Consider the following 21,929-nt stretch of genomic DNA (forward strand, 5'->3'; position numbering starts at 1 on the left):
GTTGAAGAGTCCGAGGTGACAAACCCTTCCTCCTCTAGTGATTACACAAAGACGAGTCGTCTGAAGCGTCCAAAAAACAATCTACTTAAAATTCGGTAGAATTCCGGCCAAGATGTATCTAGCTGAGGACAATGATTCCCCTTGGTTTCGCGCCATATCCCAGCATCTCGGGGAGCTCTCGATTCAAACCTACCAACTCTCCTCGCATGTCGGCATTTGCGACATATTTCTTGACAGAGGGAATGAAACCTTGGGCAAAAATCAAGGTTCGCTGCTCAGGTATTTTCAGCTTCGACTCTGTTGATATTATGAGCAACTGATGCGGCTGTCATGCAGTAATGAATGCTGACACTAAACGTAATCTGGACGCAAACGAGAGCACAGTACAAGTCTGAGGAAGTAATCACAGCGCCGGTCCCGCCTCGGCACGAAGCCGCCATTGAGTGGTTTCTTGCAAAATACACATGGCGTCTCTACTGACTACTCCCATTACGAGTACTGGCCTAACTGCTGCCTACCTTCTGTGGCGAGGCGCTACTTTTCACTACCTGATAGCTGCGCCTTTCAAGCCAATAATATCCGCATGAAAAAAATTGTATAAACGCAGCTTGCTTCTTATTGATGACCCGAGATCAGTATGAAGATTTCGTTTCCAGCATAGCTTCATGGATGTTAAAGTGATGTGGACACGTAGTACTTGTGATTCGGATCGACTAGTTCCCGAGCAAATGGAGAAGAAAGAAAGCTATGACAAATATTGGAGGAAAGAGTCTCAAGCAAGCCATATGCGTTAATTAATTGGGTATAATGATGCTTCGCTAAGGAGTAATGGCCGCCACGAAAATCGTGGAATAGAGTATGACACACCATAGCCGCAGGCTGATGTTCCTCAAATCCAAACAAATTGCAATTCACGCCACCCCAAGTCTTCCTCCCCGTAAATCCAGTTGGCATCGTAATTCCTGTACAAAGGAGCTTTCATACGCTCTACCACCTTGTCCCCATTGGTAAGGGATGACGAATTCGACTGTGGCAAAACCAAAAAAGAAAAAAGGAACGGAGCATTTCTTACTATGCCCCTGATAGCTTTCCAAGCCCCGTCTTCATCTAATCCCGAACAGTACGCCGCTTCCGTTGTCCCTGAGAACCTTCTCCTGCTCCGTCTTCATCAGATAATTCATCTTGTCCTCTAGCGTTCTTGGTTCGATCGTTGCCCTTCTTGATGGAAATGATGCAACCTTGCTCTTTCAGCCGTTTGGCTAAGCCGCTACTCGGTAACATGCCTGGAAACTCCTTGGCACTGTATACATGGAACACATCACTCACGATTTCGGTGAGTATGGGGAAGTGTCGAATCACTCCGGCGCGGGCCGGGTCTATCATAATAAGCGTAAATTTTAGACGGAATGCCCCGGGAGTTCGACATGATAGATCTGAAAAACAGAAGAAGCAGCCCTCCTCACCATGATCGTCCATTCCTACAAAAGGGGTTCCGACAAGTGATCCCATCAGTCGTCTTTGATGCTGATATTCCTCAGGCATGAAGGATGCGTCCTGTGTTCCCGACTCATCACATATCGAGCAATTCATAACGTAGCTCTCATATCGTAGATACGATTTTGCTTCATCTTTAGACAGTGAAGGGCCGTCGACATATAGCTGGACAATAGGTGGCGGATCAATGACTCGCCGGTCCCTGTCGCCGAATCCACAAGCCCTTGCGGCTTGTGGTTGTTGTCGCATGCTAAGCCTGAACATGATGCCGTTGACGACGTCTACCCTGTCCGGGCCTAGAAGATTGGGAATGTTGGATGTGCCACTGCCCCCAAGACCCCTAAGCGACTGGCCCGACAACTGCGACTGCGCCTGAGTTTTCTTCTGACAGCTTGGTGGTTCCTTCGTGGGGATCACGACTGGGTGCTGCGGTTTGTTTGTATCAAAAGGTAGTTCAGACGAGTGAACTGATCGGTGGAGATTTTTGTGATATGGCGGCGGAAATAAATCTGTTGTTGTGAGTGCGCTTGTAGTGTGTAGCCGACTGTCTATGTTTACTGAGGACGGATGACCAGAGAGGAATGGTGCTGCAGAGCTTTGCAAGGACATAAATTCGACATCACCACCTATGCTCCTTGAGGCTGTCGGAGGTGGCCCATAAGGCTGTGAAAAAGGATGGCTATTTGAACCCGTCTTCGCACTTTGTAGTCCAGGAGACTGCTGAGGTTGTCGGTTAGTGGCGCTATGGGCATGGTTGGGGAAGCCGCGTTGGCTTTCGGCCACGGAGGTCCAGTCATTATATGGAAAAGACATGTCTCCGAAGCCTCCATACCCGAGGATTGATAATGGAAAGTTGTGTGCCGTGGAAGAGGCACCGAATAGACTGGGTGTCCGCAACTAGCTACACCACGGGCATCCGACAAGCGTGGATATGGGCCCTGGAGCAAGAGAGCGTGTCAGTACCGAGTTAGCACAGGTTACAAAACACACAGGGAACATTGCAACCACGCGTACCTTAGCGCCGAGGGACTCATCTGAACTAGTCGATGCGGCACTTTGGTAACTACTCTCCGTGCGTGATTCGGGAGATCTAACCAAAGCCAGCCTGCCCCGTATTCTTGGGGGGGGTGCGGAGGGCTGATGACTACTTTTCTTAGTCCCGGTTGGCCATGATTCTCCCTCAGTAGAAGTAGAAATAATTGAGCATCAAAGGTGATAGGTAGGCCTCCGGGGGATGAAGATCTGACAAAGGGAAAGCGCAGTTAACACATACCTTGATGTCTGGGATGTTCCAGGCTGTGTAAATGGATGAGGCAGAACTCCGGCAGAGGTAGATGATTGAATTGATACAGGATAGAAACCAAAGACGCCGATGGAGATACCCTTGCACGAGGGCTGGAAGTACTCACAACTAACGGTCAGACACGGTGACTGTTGCTTCCAAAGGTTGCCGGCACACACCCTGGTAAATGCACTGACACTCCCCTGTTCGGGCCTGATCGAGGATCGCGCCAAGCGCCAGGAATTTGGGCGATCACTCCCTCATATTCAGAAACTGGAGGCCGACTTACACGGCAACGGGGAGTCGCAACACTCTCATTGCCGCCACCTTTCTCGGGCAGAACCACACAAGACGAAACCGGCCCGCAGAACTCACACCGGTCGGATGTCCTGATGACTTGGCTTTTTATTTCATTTATACCGGTTTTTTTTATTTATTTTTTTTTCAAAATACGACCTGAGAGACGGAAGATGAGCGAAAAAGCAACGACGGCAGAGTCCTCGACCAAGGCATAAATAAGCCTGAATCGGGGGGTGCACTGCTGTTCGGGCCTGCTTCATGTCGAGCGGTTAGAGACTTGCTCTCATACATATCTCAACCAGAGACAATCAATCGTATGTACGTGGTCGTCGGAACGAAATGACACCCTTGTTCATTCTGGCTGGGCAGACCAGTCACTGGTTCGACCGGCCACACGGCCCAGATAGTCCAGTGTCCCGTTGTACCTTGAAGAAACACCACCATGCTGAATGGTCGAGCCATGAGTCTTAATGGCCGCAAGGCGAAGAGCTAGACAGGTTAGATATGACAGATCTCATTTGCGTCCAATTTAGGCAGCGTACCCCGGCCCAGTCACTCATCGTGGGGGTGGACAATCCCGATGCGTTGGAGCCGTTCTATGCAGCCAGAAAAGCGTCGTAATTTGGCTGCTGAAGCAAAGAGTTTCCCAGTGCGCCGCAGCCGGAGGAAGAACTGCACGTCGCACCCAGTTGCAGTAGGCATGGGGATTCGCATACGTGGCCTGCTATCGATGCGTTTCTGCTCTGTCCTGGAATATTCGTGACTGTACTGAACATGAATCCAGTTTATGAAACCTGTGTCGTCGACGGTAAACAAGCGTTTTGAGACACCAATTGGAATTGTGTGCATATTGGCCAAAGGGCCCCCTCCCCTTCTCCACGTCGCCGATGCCACACGGGGTCCGGAAAAAGCCAACGTAGGCTGGGCATATTGGCAGGTGACGGGCGTTAATCGCACGCAACCAGCCGGGCTGGCGGAGATTTTAGAGCTCCTTGAGTATTGCTGCCAGATACGGCGGGTGGCAAGGCCAGGCCTGTCTTCCAGCAGACTTGTACGAATATCGAGTCGGGTCCTTCTGGATACAAACGTTCAATGTTCGGTTAAGGCGAACAGTGCCATGTCTAGTACAAGTCAATCCCCCAGCTCACGATCGTCAGTATCCATCACCGATGCGATAAGGATAGTGTTACCCTGGAAATCCTTTGTGTCTTGATGGATTGTCAAGTTGACCAGACCTGCGTCTCCATGCGGAGAACAGGCCAAGGGAGGGGGGAGTAGAGCGATGAATGGCATTGTTGAGGCAGTGTTGAGCAACTTGGTGTAGTGGTTGCCAGAAGTCTGCATGCCCATTTGCCATCGTCGAAAGCCATGCTTGATGACAGGGCAATCTGCGTTTGCTCCCCCCCTCTTTCCACCTATCCTTTTGTTTTTGTGCTGGGATGGAGTCGCCCATAGAGAGTAGTACTTCGTAGTCCGTACGGAGTACTCGATGCACCCATTGCCTTGGACTCTGCATGTGTATCCCGCAGCAAGCTGAAGGAACTGGACCGAGTGCTTGCTTGGGGCCAACTGTCCAGGTCGTTTTTCATCCACAGCGGACCTCATAATAATAATGCATTATGCACCCGAAGCCAGGGTCAACCACAGGAAGACCCCTTGCCCTGGCCCTGTTGAATGGGATGGGCTGGGGGAAGCACGGCGTAGTCATCAGACAAAAATAATATCCTGGGTCACTTGCCACCAGCTCACTGAGTCGACCGTCGAGGGCGCTCTCAGCTGTAAAGAATACTGCCATTCATGAGTTCGCGCCAGAAGAAGCTTCATGTCTCCATTTCACCGTTGCAAACGTGTCGGCGGAGAAGCGTGTCTCAGGCGAGACTCTCCTGGTGCTCACTCCATAGTCGTCTGGTGAGCTGCCTGGCAAAAGCTTCAGAGCTACCTTGAAAAAAAGTAATTAGAACGGCTGGAAGAGCTCACGTACTAGGTAGTTAGGCACTTGACTTAGGGTTGATCTGTGCTTATGTAGCACCAGACACAACCCTGTCCAAGGCTTGTGCTCCGTGTCGATCGTCGGTTACGTGCCAGTAGTAGCACTAGTAGTCCGTTGCCGCCTGTATTGTTGACCCCTGCAGATGCCAACGGGATTGGTATCCGCCTGTTCAAGATTGAAGCTCAAATGTTGCTCTTGTTGCTCCATGCTCGGTCAGCTTGCAAGGTGCCATGCCAGCATGCCATCTTTTGATCATAGCTCCCGGCAGTCAGCTCTGCTGGTAGGAATACATCGGTACTAATGCCTCCAGACGTCAAGTTGCATGCAATTTCCCCGAATTGCGAGGTGCTCCTTCCGCATGTGAGCAGTTTGAGCACGACTGCCCTGGGTCCGGACACTCCGTGGCAGGCCTTTTATGTGCCCAAGTCTGAAGTGCCCGGGTACATGTACCTACCCTGAAACTTTGCCTTGTCAAGTTTTGAGTCGTCAGATATTGACTACCATCAGTCCCAGGTTTCTGGATCGTCGGCTGTTTGTCAACTTCCAAGGTTAACCTGTTTGTCTTGCAATTCCCCACCTACCTATTAGGTGCTTGGGTAGGAAGAGGCATCGGGTAACATCAAGGGCAGCGCTCTTCTCACGCACCTATGATAGACGACATCCATCTTCTCCGTCTTGGAGCCTTAGCCTTCCCTTACCTGGGGAGCATCTGTCGAATGAGTCTTGTCATAAAATTAGCTTCTGCAAGTCTTGTTATGCGTCCTCTGCTTGAGAGGTAATAGGCATGGTCACTAATCTTCACAATAGTACCAGCTGAATAACTTCATGCGAGCCATCTCCCTCAACCAAATGCCTCCTCTTTCCGGTGTGGATGTCGAGGTAGCAGTCTGTCGTCGTCTGGTTGGTCCCCGTCAAGAAACTCGCATAAGGTCTAGCTACTTTGAACTATGGTGGCTGTAAGAATATGGAACTGGCTACCAAACCCATGAGCAATTCACCATAGAGATCAGTAACTAGCCTTACCAAGTACGAAGTTGCTACATGCTTGGAGCTTTCCAGACTTCAGACACACCGCTCGTTCAGTTCAGTGCCCACCATGCTTGGGCCAACAGTCGGTCTCGGTACGAAACATCTCCCATCCCAGTCAGCATAGTTCTGTCCTGCAAGTTGCGCTGTTCAATGGCCTCTTAGTGTCCCGGAACGATGCTGGCAAACCCACAAGTCTCTAATGCCCACGGTTTGTGTAAAGGAATAGAGCACTGGCCGCGGGAAGATTCAAACACTGCCTTGCCTCCGAGAACCCATTACTACGAGTGCCCGGCTAGCAACATTGTCTGGGTTTTTCTTTTCTCTTGTGCGTGGTACAAATGAAGCTAGTTTAGCGACTTGATGGCGGGCGGATCGTCCCTTTTTGCCACAAGTGCGGAGAGCTCGGTGTCCTGGTCAGCCTAGCATGTGGCTTGACGATCAGCTTCCTTTTGAAGGCGTTTGCATAGTCCGCTAGATGGTCGTGCGCCACCGGACTTCAGCGTGGATGTATGTATATATGTATCTGGTTTCCAAGAACCGGGCCAGTGGAAATTTTCTTGTCGTCGTACATGCAGGGTACAGAGTACAGCGTACAGAGTACATCGTCGTCATCCTCTGGGCGTCGCTTCGACATATTGACGAGCTTCTGCCCTTGTGTTCTGGTTTGTGATCCCACTCCGCCTCTCCGTGTGTGATTGTGACACTCTGCGAATCTGAAGCACTGGGGGTCTGAGACCGACCTTGGATTTGTTACTACTAGTTCGAGCACTCCCTCCATTGTCATCGAACACAGAATCTTTTGTTTACTACTCATATCTTGAGGACGCTGTACCGAATGTTAATTATGAATCAACATGGATTTGACTCCTATGAGTTGATGAGGAAGTCATCTACACATTAACCTCTTACACATACTTCTGTCCTACGAACAACTTCTATACTTCAACATCTTCATACGTCGACGTGAAGACGTCAGATTTAGGCAGGACAACAAGTCAAAAAAGTCAGAAAAGTCAAAAAAATAGACGCCGAGCATGAGAGTTCTTGTTAATCATGAGTTGCTCGACAGCTCGGCCGTGGGTGTGTCTCAGTTTACCCGTACGCATTACCAAACACAGACTGACACTTGCACTAACAGTATCATCTCCAGGCGGTGTTAGGATGTCGTGTAACCTTCATCTCGTGTCTCCTAGACACTGCAATGACTACAGGCAGTTGGTCGGTAGGGCTGCACGTGCAGGTGAGGAAGCCCGGACAAAGTGGTCACGGCCTACAGGTTATCGCTTCATCCGGAGACGCCAGTGTCCCAAAGCAATGTTGCATGCTACCAAGCAGAATGAAGCTTGGGTGAAGCGGCTTTGAGCGAATATCATGTCAACAAGTACTTCACTAAACTGAGGTGGGCTAAGCGTATTAGCTACATAGGGAGGCTGCTGATGCTATGCCCGAGACAATCTGACAATGCATGACTCCCTCCTGTCATTACCTCTCGTCGTACTGACCTCCGCCAGGCATGTCCGCATTCCGTTCAAGATGACTTCAGGCTCCGGGTCCATTGGCAATCTCCGAGGCAGACAGGTCTCACTAAAAAAAGCCTGCCACCATTTTGGGCAAGGTTTCGGTGTTACGTAGTGCGTAGTTACTGCCTCGGAATACTACGCCGTATCTGTCTGACACAGTGCGTTCTGAGCTACCAAACATGTTACACGAAATGTCGTTGATTGTGTCTTTGGTGCCCTTTTTATGGCTGGCATACAAACCATCTACACACCGTGGTGGGTTAGGCCGGTGGCATTTCGCGACGTCCGGCATGGATGACTGGAGATTTAGCTGCCCGCCCACCCGAACTGTTGCAAAGCAAGCATGACATAGGCACATGGCTATTCTTCTGTTCCGCCCTTGGATCTTTGGGTCATCTTGGCTCGCGGTCCAAAACTATCGACCACACGCTGACTAGTACCACGAGGAGGGAGCGACCAACTCGCGAGGCGCTTGATAGCTGGCAATCGGAGAGCTGTGAGTTGTTTGGGGCTGAGTTGCGCATTGCACCTTGCCACACCACAAAAGAATTGAGTTGACTTCGACCTGTGGCATGTTACACAACTCTACTCCGAAGATACGCGACATATCATTGCTGTGCCTCAATATCACATCAGCCACGTTCTGCCACACAGCTCTCTACCGCCCCTAATTGATACAGAATCTCTTCTTTTTCGATTTGCCGTTCCCATTTCGGCACTATTACTCCCTAATCAAAAACAAGCTCTACCTAACCATTTCCTTTTTCCCTTGCGTATGGTGTGCCTAGTATCACTTCCCTGGACAGTAACACCTCGAATGCTCATAGCGCCGTCTGCGGGGTAGATGCGATGTGTGCCGCCATCGTCTCACAACAGTATCGGTCGAGATGCCGGGGATATGTCACATGTTGCGATACCGTCTTCTCTCACGCAGATCATACGAGTTTCACTCCAACGACTTTCGGCCGGTTCCTATGTCGATTTTTCATTGAAGTGGTATACAACTGTTCCCTGACAAATATCGCCAATGAATCGTAAACATGATAGACAAAATGAGATGTCGTTTTCTGTAAAATTCGCCGGCTCTATGTACTACTCCCTTCACTTCTGGTGGCTGTATAAATTTACTGTAGCACCAATACAGGACTAGCACAAATATTCCACTCATAATGCCAAGGCGATGACGAGCTAACAGCAACGATAAATTTGTGCTTCTATTCAGGAATTTACTAGCTCGTAGAAAATTAAGGGTGCCAACTCCTGTCTCGCTCCTAGTAAACCCGTGTCTTTGTATGTATATATACGTGCAGTAGACAGATACGTATTAGGAACGCTTCTTCCAAAATCCCGCTCCTTGTAGCCCAGAATAATTATGTCGTGGAATTGTACGCCCCATTGTACACCCATCAATGTGCGATACGATTACGTACTGCATCGGATAGTCATTGTATAGAAATCGCAAGTCGATACGCCAAATATAGATATAAGAATAAAAATAAATATAAAAATAAAAATAAAAATAAAAGAAAGAAACGCCCTCGCAAGTCATGCTGTGCTTTTGGTAGTATCCAACCCAAATGGGAGAAATTCAAGACATTGAGTAATAGTGGTGGCATATATAGGTGATTAAATGTTCATACATGTATCTTTACATGCGGAGAAATGATTGAGGGTAATTCTAGGGTTGTGTAAAAAATTATCGAGCGTAAGTCGTTCAAATCTTCGCCGGAGGATACGCATTACTGGATGTATATATATGTATGTATATTAAGTTGTCGAGAAACTGTCGCTTTCGAAAGTAAAAGTTGATGAGCCAGTTGTTCGATATGTTCAACAAATCGGCGATTACAAGAACCATACGAGGAGGGAAAGCGTGAAAAGAGTAGTAGCTGCTATGACGATATGAGATGGCACTAGGGCCCCAAACGCTCCATTCTCAGCAGCGGGTAGAGATGAGTTGACAAAATTTGGCCCACAAATAGTGTTGACTTGGATGGCTGCATCTTGGTATACTGAAGCGACCAGCTGCCTTCGGTTCGCGGAAGCTGTATGATAGATGAACATGGTATTCTGTACGCACCAACCGCAGGATGGCACTGAGGTACCGGGTAATGGAGTCGCATAGGGCATAAAGTAAAGAAATGCATCTGACGGGTTCGAAATATTCGTCACGGCGCTGGCAAAGCAATATGAGCTTGATGTAGGGTTTTGGAGACAGGTCGCCGAGTAGAGAACGTTGTAGGCTCGTAGGCCCTGCCAGGCTTGTACAACTTGAGTCTGATTCTGGTCAAGCTCTCTTTTGCAGTTTGTACTTGCGGTGAGATTTTGGGCAGCAGTTGTCATATAGGCGGTACACTTTGCGACATCAACGTCACACGTTGCGTCGAGAACCTTGACGATGCTCACAAGCTCCTTCTGAGCGTTGAAGAATGAAGTAGAAGTCTGTTGCACGAGAAGTAATTAGATTTGAAGCTTGCAAGACCAAGACACGCAACTCTGCATTTAAAGTCCGTGAACCGAGAAGAATATACCTGAATAAGCATGGAAATAGGATAGCAACTCTTGAAGGTAGGATCCGAGAGTAATGCAGCGATGAACTTTGGGCACGAATCGTCGCTACCAGGAACTTGGAAGGCGTTAGGGACAGGGTTATCGAAGGGCGATGGTAAGGGAGACGCGGCAGTGTCGGCAGTTGATGTCTGGTTCGATCTCGTTGTGGTAGCGGCTGAGCGCTTGTCGGACTGAGCCGTTTGTATCGACGAGTATTCGCCGTTACTGGCCCTCTTCCCAAGCCTTCTCGATATTCTTTCAGTAGAAGACACTGCAGCTGGCGGTGGGATTGCCAATGACGGCTCTGGATGATCTAGAGTCGGCAGCAACGACGCCGGCGCCCATGTCTTTGATGTAGATAAATCCTTGTCTGCGGCTGCAGGTGAGGCAAATGCGGCAGCCAAGGCAAGTATGACGGTAGGAAATATTATTCGAGGCGGTATTAACCGATAGTTTCGCCTAGACTTTTGCTCCATGTGGAATATGGTTGAATCCATTTTCGATGATTTTTTCGAGACATTCGACATGTTGTTCCAGTAGCGCTACAGAGGTCGGAAGCGCCGCAGACGCTCAAGCGTGATACGCCCCAGGCTTCGCGGAGTTGCGTATCAACAAACAGCCAGACACGATATTAATGACGTGCCCAGAAGAATAAAGACCAGCCGGCTTCCTGCAGTCGAAAATGCATCCGTGTTTCCGTAGCTCTCGACCTTGGCGTTCTAGCCGGGGTACTTCAAGAAATGCGGCCGTTTAGGAAACCATGGAGGCGATATCTTGGAAACAAAGAGCCGGGTTGACTTGGACAGGTTTGCGTTGTCAGTGGCTTCGAGTATTCCAAGACACTGGGAAGGCTTCCAACAATCTACCAGCTGAAACAACTTGGGGAAAACGAGCGACAGTTCAAGGCGGTCGGCGCAAAGGGAGTGCTCAATCGCTTGACAAAGAGTGGTAAGCACCGAGACTTGGCGAAAAGCAACAAGATTCGACGCGAATGGCGAGAGAGTGCAACGATTGTTTGGATGATTTGTGTCGTGGTCGCGCCCTCCGTCGCCCGTACGACGAGAGAACTAGATAGAGGGTTGCGCTGCAGGTCCAAAGGTCCAATGCCGGCCGTGTTGTACACAGCTCGCGAGTATAAGGATGACCAGAAATGGACGGCTTCCGCCAATATGCGTTTATCTTCCAGACTTCCTGGGGGTTCTTTACAAGGCCAGTGATCGTCAAGACGGTGTCTGTAGGGCAGGCGACCTTCGGGAGAGAGTCGAAGCTGGATGAAAGGAGCAAAGATGAGCAGCACCGGGCAAGATTGGAGACATCCAGCGCGTGGATACAGCGCACTCCGTAATGCAGGCCTAAACAGGCGAGCTGTCGAGCGGGTCCTCGGATAGCGAGCGCGTTGGACCTTGGACAGCACAGGCACAGGCACAGGCACAGGGACCTGGGACTTGCGGACTCAGGTACGGGCGTTATTTCGCGATAATACATATATTACTTAGTAGGCTGTGCCTGGTGGGCAAAGGTAAAAAAGTGGATGGCGCCTTGCAGGGGGGGATAATGCTGCTCCCCGTTAGCGTGGATACTTGAGTAGTACTAAGTACATACATTGTTGCCGGGCGGGCTTGGTGCTGTGGATTGTACCTGAGGGCGGCGACATGGGGGTACATAAGTACATGAATGCGGCAGCCGGGTGCCTGGGCAATTATTGATTTTTACTCCGTAAAGTAGCTGCGAATGGAGCTACTTAGACGCACGTACAATGCATGTACACTGAGTGCCTGCTTTGGAGACGACAAAGGTGAGGGTGACTGTATCGGCCTTCTGTCAGTCTCACAACTGATGGCGTCGGTTGGGATAACTTATCTGCGCTGCCGCTTGCAAGCGTTGGACAGTCAACGGTTTGCGGCCATCCGGCACTGTCATCTTTGCATTGCAAAAGCGTGACGATTGTTTTCGGGCGTTTAATTGATCTTCTGGGGCGGGTGAGAGGTGAGAAGGTGTCCTTCCTGGTACTTGTCGCTACATAGAAGCCACACAGGGTCTTGGCAGAGTCGCCTATTCAGGACGGTGGCATGGGCAGTAGCCATATCCGGCCAACATAATCTGTATGTATGTAATGGTTCGTATTGGATTGAATTGATGGCAGGGACATCTCAAATCACTAGCGATGATTTGGAACCCCGTGGACAGGATGGAGTGTCTTTGTGCTGGAGTTTGGGCAGCGTTTTGGAACGGGATCGAGACCGACCACCTGAGGAACGTCTGGTTTCATTCAACTCGATTGTACTCACTCCGTACTTGCCTTCTTTTTAGCTTCTGGCCAACACGATTGCTCTTTCCATAAAACTGCCCAATGCCCGATGCCCAATGCAAAATGGACCGCGGCCTCCTCGATCGACACGCGGCTCGCATTCGTTTTCTTTCATCAAATCCGTCAAATTCACCAAGCGACCCTTGCTCACGATTATTGGATTCTGAAGCCACCCAACTAACTACTCCGTACCTTGGTGTACGACGCGTTTACTAGTTGTGTGAACGGCGTGCTCCATAATTCACAACTGTCAAGTTGCATCCACACAGCGCCCATCTAATATTCCAGACGCCGCACGCCACGCCTACCGTCGCCAAGTGGTATCCCTTGTTTTGGAACCTTTGACATTGGCCATTTTGCCTGGCCGCGCTTTATCCACCGCTCATCCAACGGCACATCCAACAGCTAGTATGGCATCGTCTCGCGTCATCCGGTGTCATGCCGGTTTCCCAGTTGAGTCCCTGCCGCCGACTCCATCCCGGGGCCAATATGACATGTCTCCTTGCAGCCCGGTTTATGATGTACAATCTATGCGTCCGGTCGGCTTCTTTGATACCCTGGGTACGGTCCCTGGGCCTCGACCTGGTCTCCCGCATGGCACCCAATTGTTGCTTCCCGTTCCCTGCCAAGACTCGGTGGCTGCTCTGCCGGACCAGAAAGGAAATGTCACTTTGCGTTCGCTCTCTGTTTCCGAGCCGAGTCAGTCTCCGGGTCTGGTCGTTGCTGTCTCTGGCCACATGGCGATGATAATGGTCAATTTTGCCATTCTGCTTCTCAAGCCGCAGTACATATGTATCTTGGTCGTGCTGGTCAACACCCATGCATGCATATTTGGGCGCACGCAAACGAGCAGCCAAGCAATGGACTAGATTAGCGACGCTAGCATTCACGCACCTTGCGCCAGAAACGGAGTCGGCTGCCGATGCAGAGGACCTCCCAAAGAAAGACACCATCAGGGCTTGAGGGCAAAGCAAACTCATAATTTGGACAAACACGTCGTTCAGCTGTCATGATTTGAACCAAGAAAAAGACTGGCTTGCAGGCGGACCTTGCTGAATCAAGGCCATGACGCAAGATGGCACAAGCTTGACGGACTACGTACCTGATTATCCTGCTGTCATTGTTCCAGGTCAAGGCGGTTCGCTCGCACGACGTATCCTCTGTCTCATCGACCATTACTCTCCAGCACGCCGCTGCCAGAGCCGAACTGCGTTTTAAATGGAGAGTGTTTTGAGCCAGTTTTTGCTCGGCAATGTCTCACTCATTCCTGGCATTACTACTACTCAGTAGTCAAGTGCTTCGACCCTCTCGGCAGCCTAGGCAAAGTGAAGCTCGCAACCACAATGTTTCACCATGCCCCGGCCCATCGTACATCCCCGCATCTTGTATCTGTGCATCTCCCGCTGCCACTGGCCAATTCCAGGATTGTTCTCGCGTCAATTCGTCCGTCGTTGTTTATTGGCACAATATTCACATGCGTTCCCGGGTCTCTTGCTCATCCTTGTCAATGTCTACTGCTCCATCACGACACGTTTCCAGAAACCTGTGCGATATTAAGGGTGACACAACAGGACCCATCTATCAAGTTCATGTTAGTATATTGTTTCGTTTTCCCCTCGGATTCAATTGATCATGTCTGAGGACAGCAAAACTTTCCAGTGCCTTCGAAAACGAATGGTTACACATGTAAACTAGCCCCCCCTTTTTTTTTTTTAAACTCTCTAGAACCTGCCCCTTTATGTCTTTTATTACAACTGTACCTCTCGATCCTCCGTACAATAGCCACGCTCTCGGAAAGAAATACAAAGCCTGCTCCTCTCGTCGACAGCCTCGTACGTGGCGCTTACGTCGAACAACGTGGCGGCGGGCAAACCAGGCGTGCTGTGACGAACGCACGAACGGCCCGATCTTAGACGAGACTTAGTTGGGTCAGAGCGCGCACGCCCAACCCCTGAATAATGAATAGCCGGAAGCATCACACGATAAACCATGCCTCGGAAATGAGTACGGATAAAAATCGACAGTCGCTTGGGATTATTCCAGGCTATCCATCCAGACATGGGTCACATCTCCGCACCGGTCGCTTTAGACGACAAAAAATTGTTTCATTTTATTTTTACTTCTGCCGTTAACCTTTGAGCACAAACAGAACTCCAACTTTCTCTCGGCAGAGTGGGAAACTTTTTGATTACACTATTATCTGATGAATGTGATGGTTTATAACACAACAGTCAAAATTCCTGCCCAGTGTTGAACGCCGTTCCCTTTAGCAACGCTATGCGACTCTTCTTGTCTATGAAAACCTCCACCAAAATAAAAACGCCATGTATGCAAAGCAAGCCTAGCCGGCCCTTTTAAGTCTAGCCCGGGATATCTCGTTCGTTAGAATGTGAGAAAGTGGAAATAATTGTGCCATATTACAACGACATGATGGAAATGCGATGCACAATAATGAAACATTCCCCCACCAAAAAAAGACCAAAAAACTCTTATCCATGCTTCGCCAGACTTTGAAGGTTAACCAGCTCGGCGTACCGTCCATTCTTCTTCATCAATTCAGAGTGAGTGCCTTCCTCGACAATTCGGCCTTGATCAAAGACGTAGATAATGTCGGCCTTCTGAATGGTGCTGAGTCGATGGGCGACGGCGATTGTGGTGCGACCCTTGGCAGCCTTGTCAAGAGCGGCCTGGACAACGTGCTCTGACTCGGAATCAAGAGCGGACGTAGCCTCGTCAAGGAGAAGAATCTTTGGATCACGAATGAGAGCACGAGCAATAGCAATACGTTGCTTCTGACCGCCAGAAAGAAGAGTGCCTTTGCTGCCGACGACGGTATTGAAACCTTCGGGCAGTGAAATTATGAAATCGTAGATGTTTGCTTCGCGGCAAGCAAACTCGATCGCCTCGTCCGGGACAACTTCCTTTGCGCTACCGAGGAGAATATTCTCCTTGATAGTACCCTGGTACAGAGTTGGTTCTTGGCTGACGAGGGCAATGTGAGAACGGTAGTCATTAATGTTTAGGGAGCTAACCTCCTTGCCATCGATGAAGACACCGCCAAAGAGAGGGTCATAGAATCGTTCGAGGAGGGCGATGGTTGTGCTCTTACCGCAACCAGAGGCACCGACTAAGGCGATGTACTGGCCGGGGTGAACGGTAAGGTTGAGGCCGCGCAAGACGGGAACATCAGGGCGAGTTGGATACCGGAAGTGTACATTTCGAAATTCAAGAGTTCCATCAACCTGGGGAAGCCTCTCGCCCTCTTCGGACCAAGAGTCAATAGTGGGTTTGCGATCAAAAAGTGTCTTCAGTTCGCCAGCAGCATGGTGAGCCTTGCCCATATCGGGAGCGAAGGAGAAGATGGTACCAGCGGACTGGGCTCCAAAGATGACGGCCATGAAACATAAGAAGAACTGAAACTGGTCATATTCACCTTTGCCGATAAGGGTACCACCATACCAGAAACCAAGGGCAAAGCAAAGGAAAAGTAGAGACTGAGAAGCGGCATAGAGTGCGCTGGACTTTAGAACGGACATTAGACTGCGGCGCTGCTGCTCAGCCAACGAATCATGATACTGCTTCAAAACATCATGCTCACGGGTAAGTGCAGCAACAGTACGGATAGCAGAGATAGCTTCGGACGCGAAGGTGGCTGACGATGAATACGCAGCCTTTGATCGTCTCTGGAAGTGAGCAAGCATCCAGAATCGGAAGAACCCACAACCAAGAAGAATTGGCATGGTGGCGATGCAGACGAGGGATAATTTCCAGCCGATTGCAAGGCCTACAGCACAAGCAGCAATCAGAGTGGTGGACATCATGAGCAAGGTACCAAGAGTAACGCCACTAAGACCTGCGACGTGAGTTGTCTCCGTTGACAAGAAAGATGTGAGGGCGCCGGCTGTATTTTCGTCCTTGTCGAAGAAGGCGACATCCTGTCGGAGCATGGCTCTAAAAGCCTTGTCACGGACGCGGCGAACGAGGCGCTCAGAGCACATAGCGAAAGCAATTCCCTGGGCAGAAAAGGCCAAGAACTGTACAAAGGCGAGCATCAAGTACATAGCACTCCAAAAGTCCGAGTCCTTCTTGATCTGGTCGCGGTTGGCAGGAGTGACGGGTTGCGAAAGGATGACGATCTGCTTGGCGAAGAAGACTGCCGAGGTAGGGTTACCGCCGCCGCAGATGGCAGCAAATACCAAGCCGAAGAGCATAAGGTGCCATTCTGGAGCATTGAAAGAAGTAATGAGCTTCAACAAGGTCCAGAGGCCATACCTCTTCTCGCCTTCAGGCTTGTTCTTCTGGAGGGCAATGCTGGATACAGATTTCCGGGTAGAAGAGCGACCCAGCTTGGCAGCAATATCATCATCAGGATCCACAGCAAACTGGCCTTCCTTGTTTGTCGTCATCTTTCGAATAAGCTCCTCCTGGTGCTCATTGATATCCTCCTCCTCTTTCTCGGCAGTCAAATCCTCCGCGTCGGCAATATTCTGGGCCGATACGAGCTTGAAGTATGCGCCCTTCTTCTCAAGAAGTTCGTCGTGGGTGCCCTGTTCTATAATGCGTCCTGAAGTCATGACGACAATGTTATGAGCATCCTTGATAGTCGATAAACGATGGGCAATAGTGATGGTTGTTCGACCAGCAGCAGCAACCTCCAGAGCGGCTTGAACAACGCCTTCTGACTTGGTGTCGAGAGCAGATGTGGCCTCGTCAAGAAGCAAAACTGAAGGAAGTTAGCATTGGCTATGATGTTGAAGAAAAGGCAGGGATGACTCTAGAGATTACTAACTCTTTGGGTCGGAGACAACAGCTCGAGCAATAGCAATACGCTGTTTCTGTCCCCCCGACAAGAGAAAGCCGCGCTCACCCACATTGGTCTCATAACCTTCAGGGAGAGCAGAGATGAAATCATGAGCATTGGCCTTGATGGCAGCCTGAATAACCATTTCCCTTTGTTTCTCTTCTCCCTCATGTTCGTACTGAGTTCCAATAAGGCCATGGCTAATGTTTTTGAAAATGGTAGTGCCAAAAAGGGTTGGCTCTTGGCTCACAAGAGCCATTTGCTGACGGAGCCATCGGAGGTTAAGCTTGCTGATATCCTGACCGTCAAGGTAGACAGCACCTTGAACTGGATCATAGAATCGTTCGACTAGGCCGACAATGGTACTCTTACCAGAACCAGAAGCACCAACAAGAGCTGTTGTCTTTCCAGCGGGAATCTCAAGAGACACACCATCCATAACCACGACCTCAGGGCGCGAAGGGTAAATATGCTTGACATTCTCAAGGAGAATATTTCCTTGTAGGTTCTCAATCTTGTTACCCTTGTCGTCGCTGGGGTCCAGAGGGGAGACCCGGTCAATGGTGTTGAAGATCTTGGCAGCGGCGGCCACAGCAGTTGTAAAGGCCTGGATATTGGGGGCAACGTTTCCAAGGTTAAAAGCACCGATCATGACGGACATCATGATGATTAAAATCTTATTAAGGGGGATGATACCATCCACGAGGAACTGGCTGCCTTGCCAAAACGCGAGACCATAGTTCAGGAAAAGAATAAGCATCATTCCAGCAACCATGACAGCCATGGAGCTCTTGACGCGGAATCCAAAATATTCGGCCTTGGCAAGGTGCTTGTCATATTGTTTTGCGAGGCGGTCCTGGGTACCAAAGGCAATGGCATTACGGATAGAGCTGACAACTTCGTCGGCGAGACTGCCACCCTGAGCATAAGCTTCAAGAGAATTTTTGTTGTGCTTCAGCATGAAACTCGAACCAATACCAATGTTCAGCAAAAGAGCGAAGACGGTGGAGGAGAGAATGAGCGTCAGCTTCCAATAGTTGATGAATCCTATGACGAAAGCGGTGATGAATGTCGCTATAGCTGCCAGAGTCAAAGACACTTTCTCAGAGATACCCTCCTGAATAAGGTTGGTGTCGGCAGTAATGCGAGTGGTCACCTCGCCGGCACCGAGCTTGTCAAAGAATCCAATATTCTGGCGCATGCAGCTCTCAAGATAATGCTCGCGAATCTTGGCGCTGATGTGCTCACCGGTATATATGAAGCCCACAGTACAAATGTAGGTGACAACAAATTCACCGATTGCTAAATACACAAAATAAAGGACGTATTTGCTCAATTCGTCGACAAAGGAGTTGTAGCTCATCTGACCGGCCGAGTAGAAGTAGGTTTGAAATGTGCGCTGAAGGTTGCCAAAGATGACGGTCATCAGAGGTAAGGCAGCACCAGAGGCAATGGCGCAAATAGAAGATATGGCTATGATGATGACATCATTGCGAGAGGCATAGCGGTAAAGAACAGCAACACCTTGCTTCAGTTCAGGCGTAACGAGTTGGCGTCTCAGAACTTCGGCTTCGTCTGGTGGCAGATGACGGAACATCTCATCGGGGTCTGTGGCCTTGGGAGGAGCAGCAACCACTTTGGAGTCGGCCTTGGTGAGAGCTCGCTTCAGATCTGCCTTTTCATTCTGAGGAGTTCCCTTGCCATCAAGGGAATCCCGGGCGCGACTGCTGGACCGTTCTGAGTCGAATTGCGAAGGCAAAGTGCCCTTTTCCGCGGGTTGGCTAGCCATGATGGCTACACTGGCGCGCCGTTGCGCAGAAAAAAACGGCCACCTAGTGCGAATCTAGAGTTTGGTTTGGTGTTTCGGCAGCAGGATATCGACACCTGGGTTTTGGGGTGGTAGGAAGACGCCCTTGACGCGAAATAGGCTGTTCTGCAACCTGGCATATGAGAATCGAGGCTATTTGGAAAGAACTCGATCTGAAACTGATGATGCGAATGGTGATTATGGACGTCAGTAAGAGGTGCGTTGACTACTAAGTAGTAGTTCGCACGTAGCCTGACCGCAACACGGAGTAGCAGATTCGAAGTCTCCTTTGGGAAAGGCCAATGCTATGGAGCCAGAGTCGATGGAAGGAGCTCTGCAAAAAGGACTTTGGGAGACCGACCACACCTGCCCACTTGCAGCCAAGGAGGACAGGAGGGCATTCAGCTAGTTTTGTAGTTCTTTGATTAACCACGAGCAGGTAAGCTTCTCCTTTCAGGCGACCAGAGCGGACTTCAAACCCGAGTCTACGTACTCAAGTAACTAGCGACTGTTGGCTGGTTGCGCCAGAACGTCAACGTCCCTGCTCAGAGTTGTGCTTATGAATAACGGGCACCGGGAATGACAACGCCCGACGCCCAGGCATCGATGCAAGCTAACTCGGCCCACTGCCTGGGTCGGGGCACAAACAGCGCCAGCACAACGAACAGCGAGGCATCGAATTAACGAGGAGGCTTGGGAAATGATGGGGCTCTGCCTTGCTCGTCTCGCTGACGCCGGCGTGTGCTGAGCAAGGGTTCAATGTTCTGAGCCACAAAAGGTGAAGGGGCTTTACGCCGAGACAGTCACCTACAGTACAATTCAACTTGACCCTTAGGCCCACAGATCCACATACTCCAGCGGTTTGTCGGCCCACGATTTCAATCTCAGCTACGGAGTACGGATTACGGAGTACTACGAGTGGGTGTGGCGACAGGGGCAACATGGTCGGAGCCGTCGCACCCCATGACGGAGCCGGACGTGCTGCTAGGAAGCCCGTGGTTGAGTCACGACTGGGGCGTGCAAGATGGCAGTATATTCCTGCATTTGGATGATGCCGTTGATGTTTGGGTAAGCCCTCGAGATTGGAACGAAAGCAAAAATGGACATCAAGATGACTCATTTGTGTGAAAACAGCACGGCAAGGGGCATGTGTTGAAGAGCTATTCGTTTCATAAACGATGTCATGGCTCAGTGCGCAACCGTGCCTTTGATTTGATACCGGGCGGCGTTGTGTGTGCAAAGTGAAAAAAAGTCGAGATGGATGCTCAATTGCCCCCTGTTGCCTGATTCATCACCGTCGCGGGCGCCTGCCTCCTTTCGGCGCCGCTCCACCTTTGCAGTCTGGGATACTCCGTACATCAGGGCCTCACTTGCGTCTGTATTTTTAGACTCGACATGGCACAGATGGGCGGGCTTGGCAAAAAAAAAAAAAAAAGGTCATGTTGGAGAATTATCTGCCAGGGACTTGAGATCCGCGAAATATAGCCCATCAGAACGTACAGAGTACCCAGGCGAGAAATATGTTGAATGTTGACAATTCACAACATACAATTGGTACAAATTCCAGGGTGGATATAGAATCAATTGGCCAGCAACCCGACAGCGACTGACAACATTGAACCAAAGTACAGCAGGGTCTGGAGGGTTTGCATGCTTGCATACGCGGCAGTAAGCGTTCCGGTGCAGGTCACATCAGCCAGCCTGGACATGCAGTCAATCAGTCTTGTCGATGTCTAGTGTGTGGCTGTTAAATCCGGGTGAAAGCGTTGAACTGTGAGGATTTGATATCAACAGACCAGATGTTTCGGGGTCTTGGAGTAGTCCGAGCCCGCGGTGGCCCACTGGCCGTTCAATGTTGCCAGCACAGGATCGGCCAGTGCAAGCCGCGACGAGTCTGAGTCTGATGCAGGGCTAAACGAGCTAGGACCGTACGGTACGTACCTAGGTAGTCTCTCGGTCCCCGCCGCTGGCTAATGAGAAACGAGATGTCGGTCGCTCTTGTCGCTTCTGCTTGGCCGTCAGTACTTGTGCAGCTGCCTAGGGTAGGAGGCAGAAAGGGTTTCCGTCTGGTCCCTGGAGCAGGCATCAATTCCCACACATGATCTCCAAGTCTGGTCTAAAGATCGGGAGCGTGTCTTGACAGCAGGCCGCTGAATCTTGAAGCACAACACCAGAGGCATATGCGGAGACTGGAATTGGTATCTGCCTACCCTGATCACGACGTTTCACCAACACTGGGAATTGTGTAGGAGTCCGGAGAGGCTGATGGCATGCATGAGTGACCATGATTCGCAACCACCCGTCACACAGGAGCATGCAAGAGTACCTGGGTAAGTAAGAGCAATGCTTGGCTACTTTATGAAAGACTCAGCGTTCTCCACGACTCAAGCTTGGTGCAATCCAATATCCTGCTGTTGCCTCACACCAACTCCTGCCGCAAGTGACAGGCTAGATCAACAACCGTCTGGTCCATGTCAATCCCGTTCCATGACTTGGAATCCCGTCTGCCCCACCATGCCAACCTGGCCAGCAAAGTTGTGACTGGTACTAGGATCCGAGATGGCCTGCCGGGGCCGGGAGGCTGAATTGTGAAAACTGGCGTCTGGAATGCCATCCATGCTCGATGAATGTTCTCGCATTCTACTTCAGAATGCGAGAACTTGGCCAAGGCCAACTTCGGCTGTCGCACCCGAAGAGGGGGGCAAGCATGTCGTGCAAACGTGAATCACGTTTTAAGGCATCCCCCAATACAATACTTCTGCTTACGTCGTCTACTTGGGGCTGACATGGAGTATACACCCACGGCCATGTCCCTACTACCTACACCGTACTTCAATTCGTAACGTTC

General features: G+C 50.3%; 3 protein-coding genes across 3 annotated transcripts; all 3 read right to left on the reverse strand.

The window, feature by feature from the left end:
* Nucleotides 1-1,107: 1,107 nt before the first annotated feature.
* On the reverse strand, nt 1,108-2,307 carry vosA (Spore development regulator vosA; the record flags this gene model as incomplete). Its single annotated transcript, XM_014693642.1, has 1 exon — nt 1,108-2,307. One exon carries the CDS (start codon nt 2,305-2,307, stop codon nt 1,108-1,110), a length of 1,200 nt encoding a protein of 399 aa, XP_014549128.1.
* Nucleotides 2,308-9,460: 7,153 nt separating this feature from the next.
* G6M90_00g013950 (uncharacterized protein) lies at nt 9,461-10,662 on the reverse strand (the record flags this gene model as incomplete). The annotated part of the gene is made up of 2 exons (XM_014693641.2): nt 9,461-10,057; nt 10,147-10,662. 2 exons carry the CDS (start codon nt 10,660-10,662, stop codon nt 9,461-9,463), a joined length of 1,113 nt encoding a protein of 370 aa, XP_014549127.2.
* Nucleotides 10,663-14,962: 4,300 nt separating this feature from the next.
* Nucleotides 14,963-19,063, reverse strand: mdr1_0 (ABC multidrug transporter mdr1; the record flags this gene model as incomplete). Its single annotated transcript, XM_014693640.1, has 2 exons — nt 14,963-17,196; nt 17,263-19,063. 2 exons carry the CDS (start codon nt 19,061-19,063, stop codon nt 14,963-14,965), a joined length of 4,035 nt encoding a protein of 1,344 aa, XP_014549126.1.
* Between the last annotated feature and the right edge of the window lie 2,866 nt (nt 19,064-21,929).

Source organism: Metarhizium brunneum, chromosome 1 (assembly GCF_013426205.1).
Source record: "Metarhizium brunneum chromosome 1, complete sequence".
Classification (NCBI taxonomy): Eukaryota; Fungi; Ascomycota; class Sordariomycetes; order Hypocreales; family Clavicipitaceae; genus Metarhizium; species Metarhizium brunneum.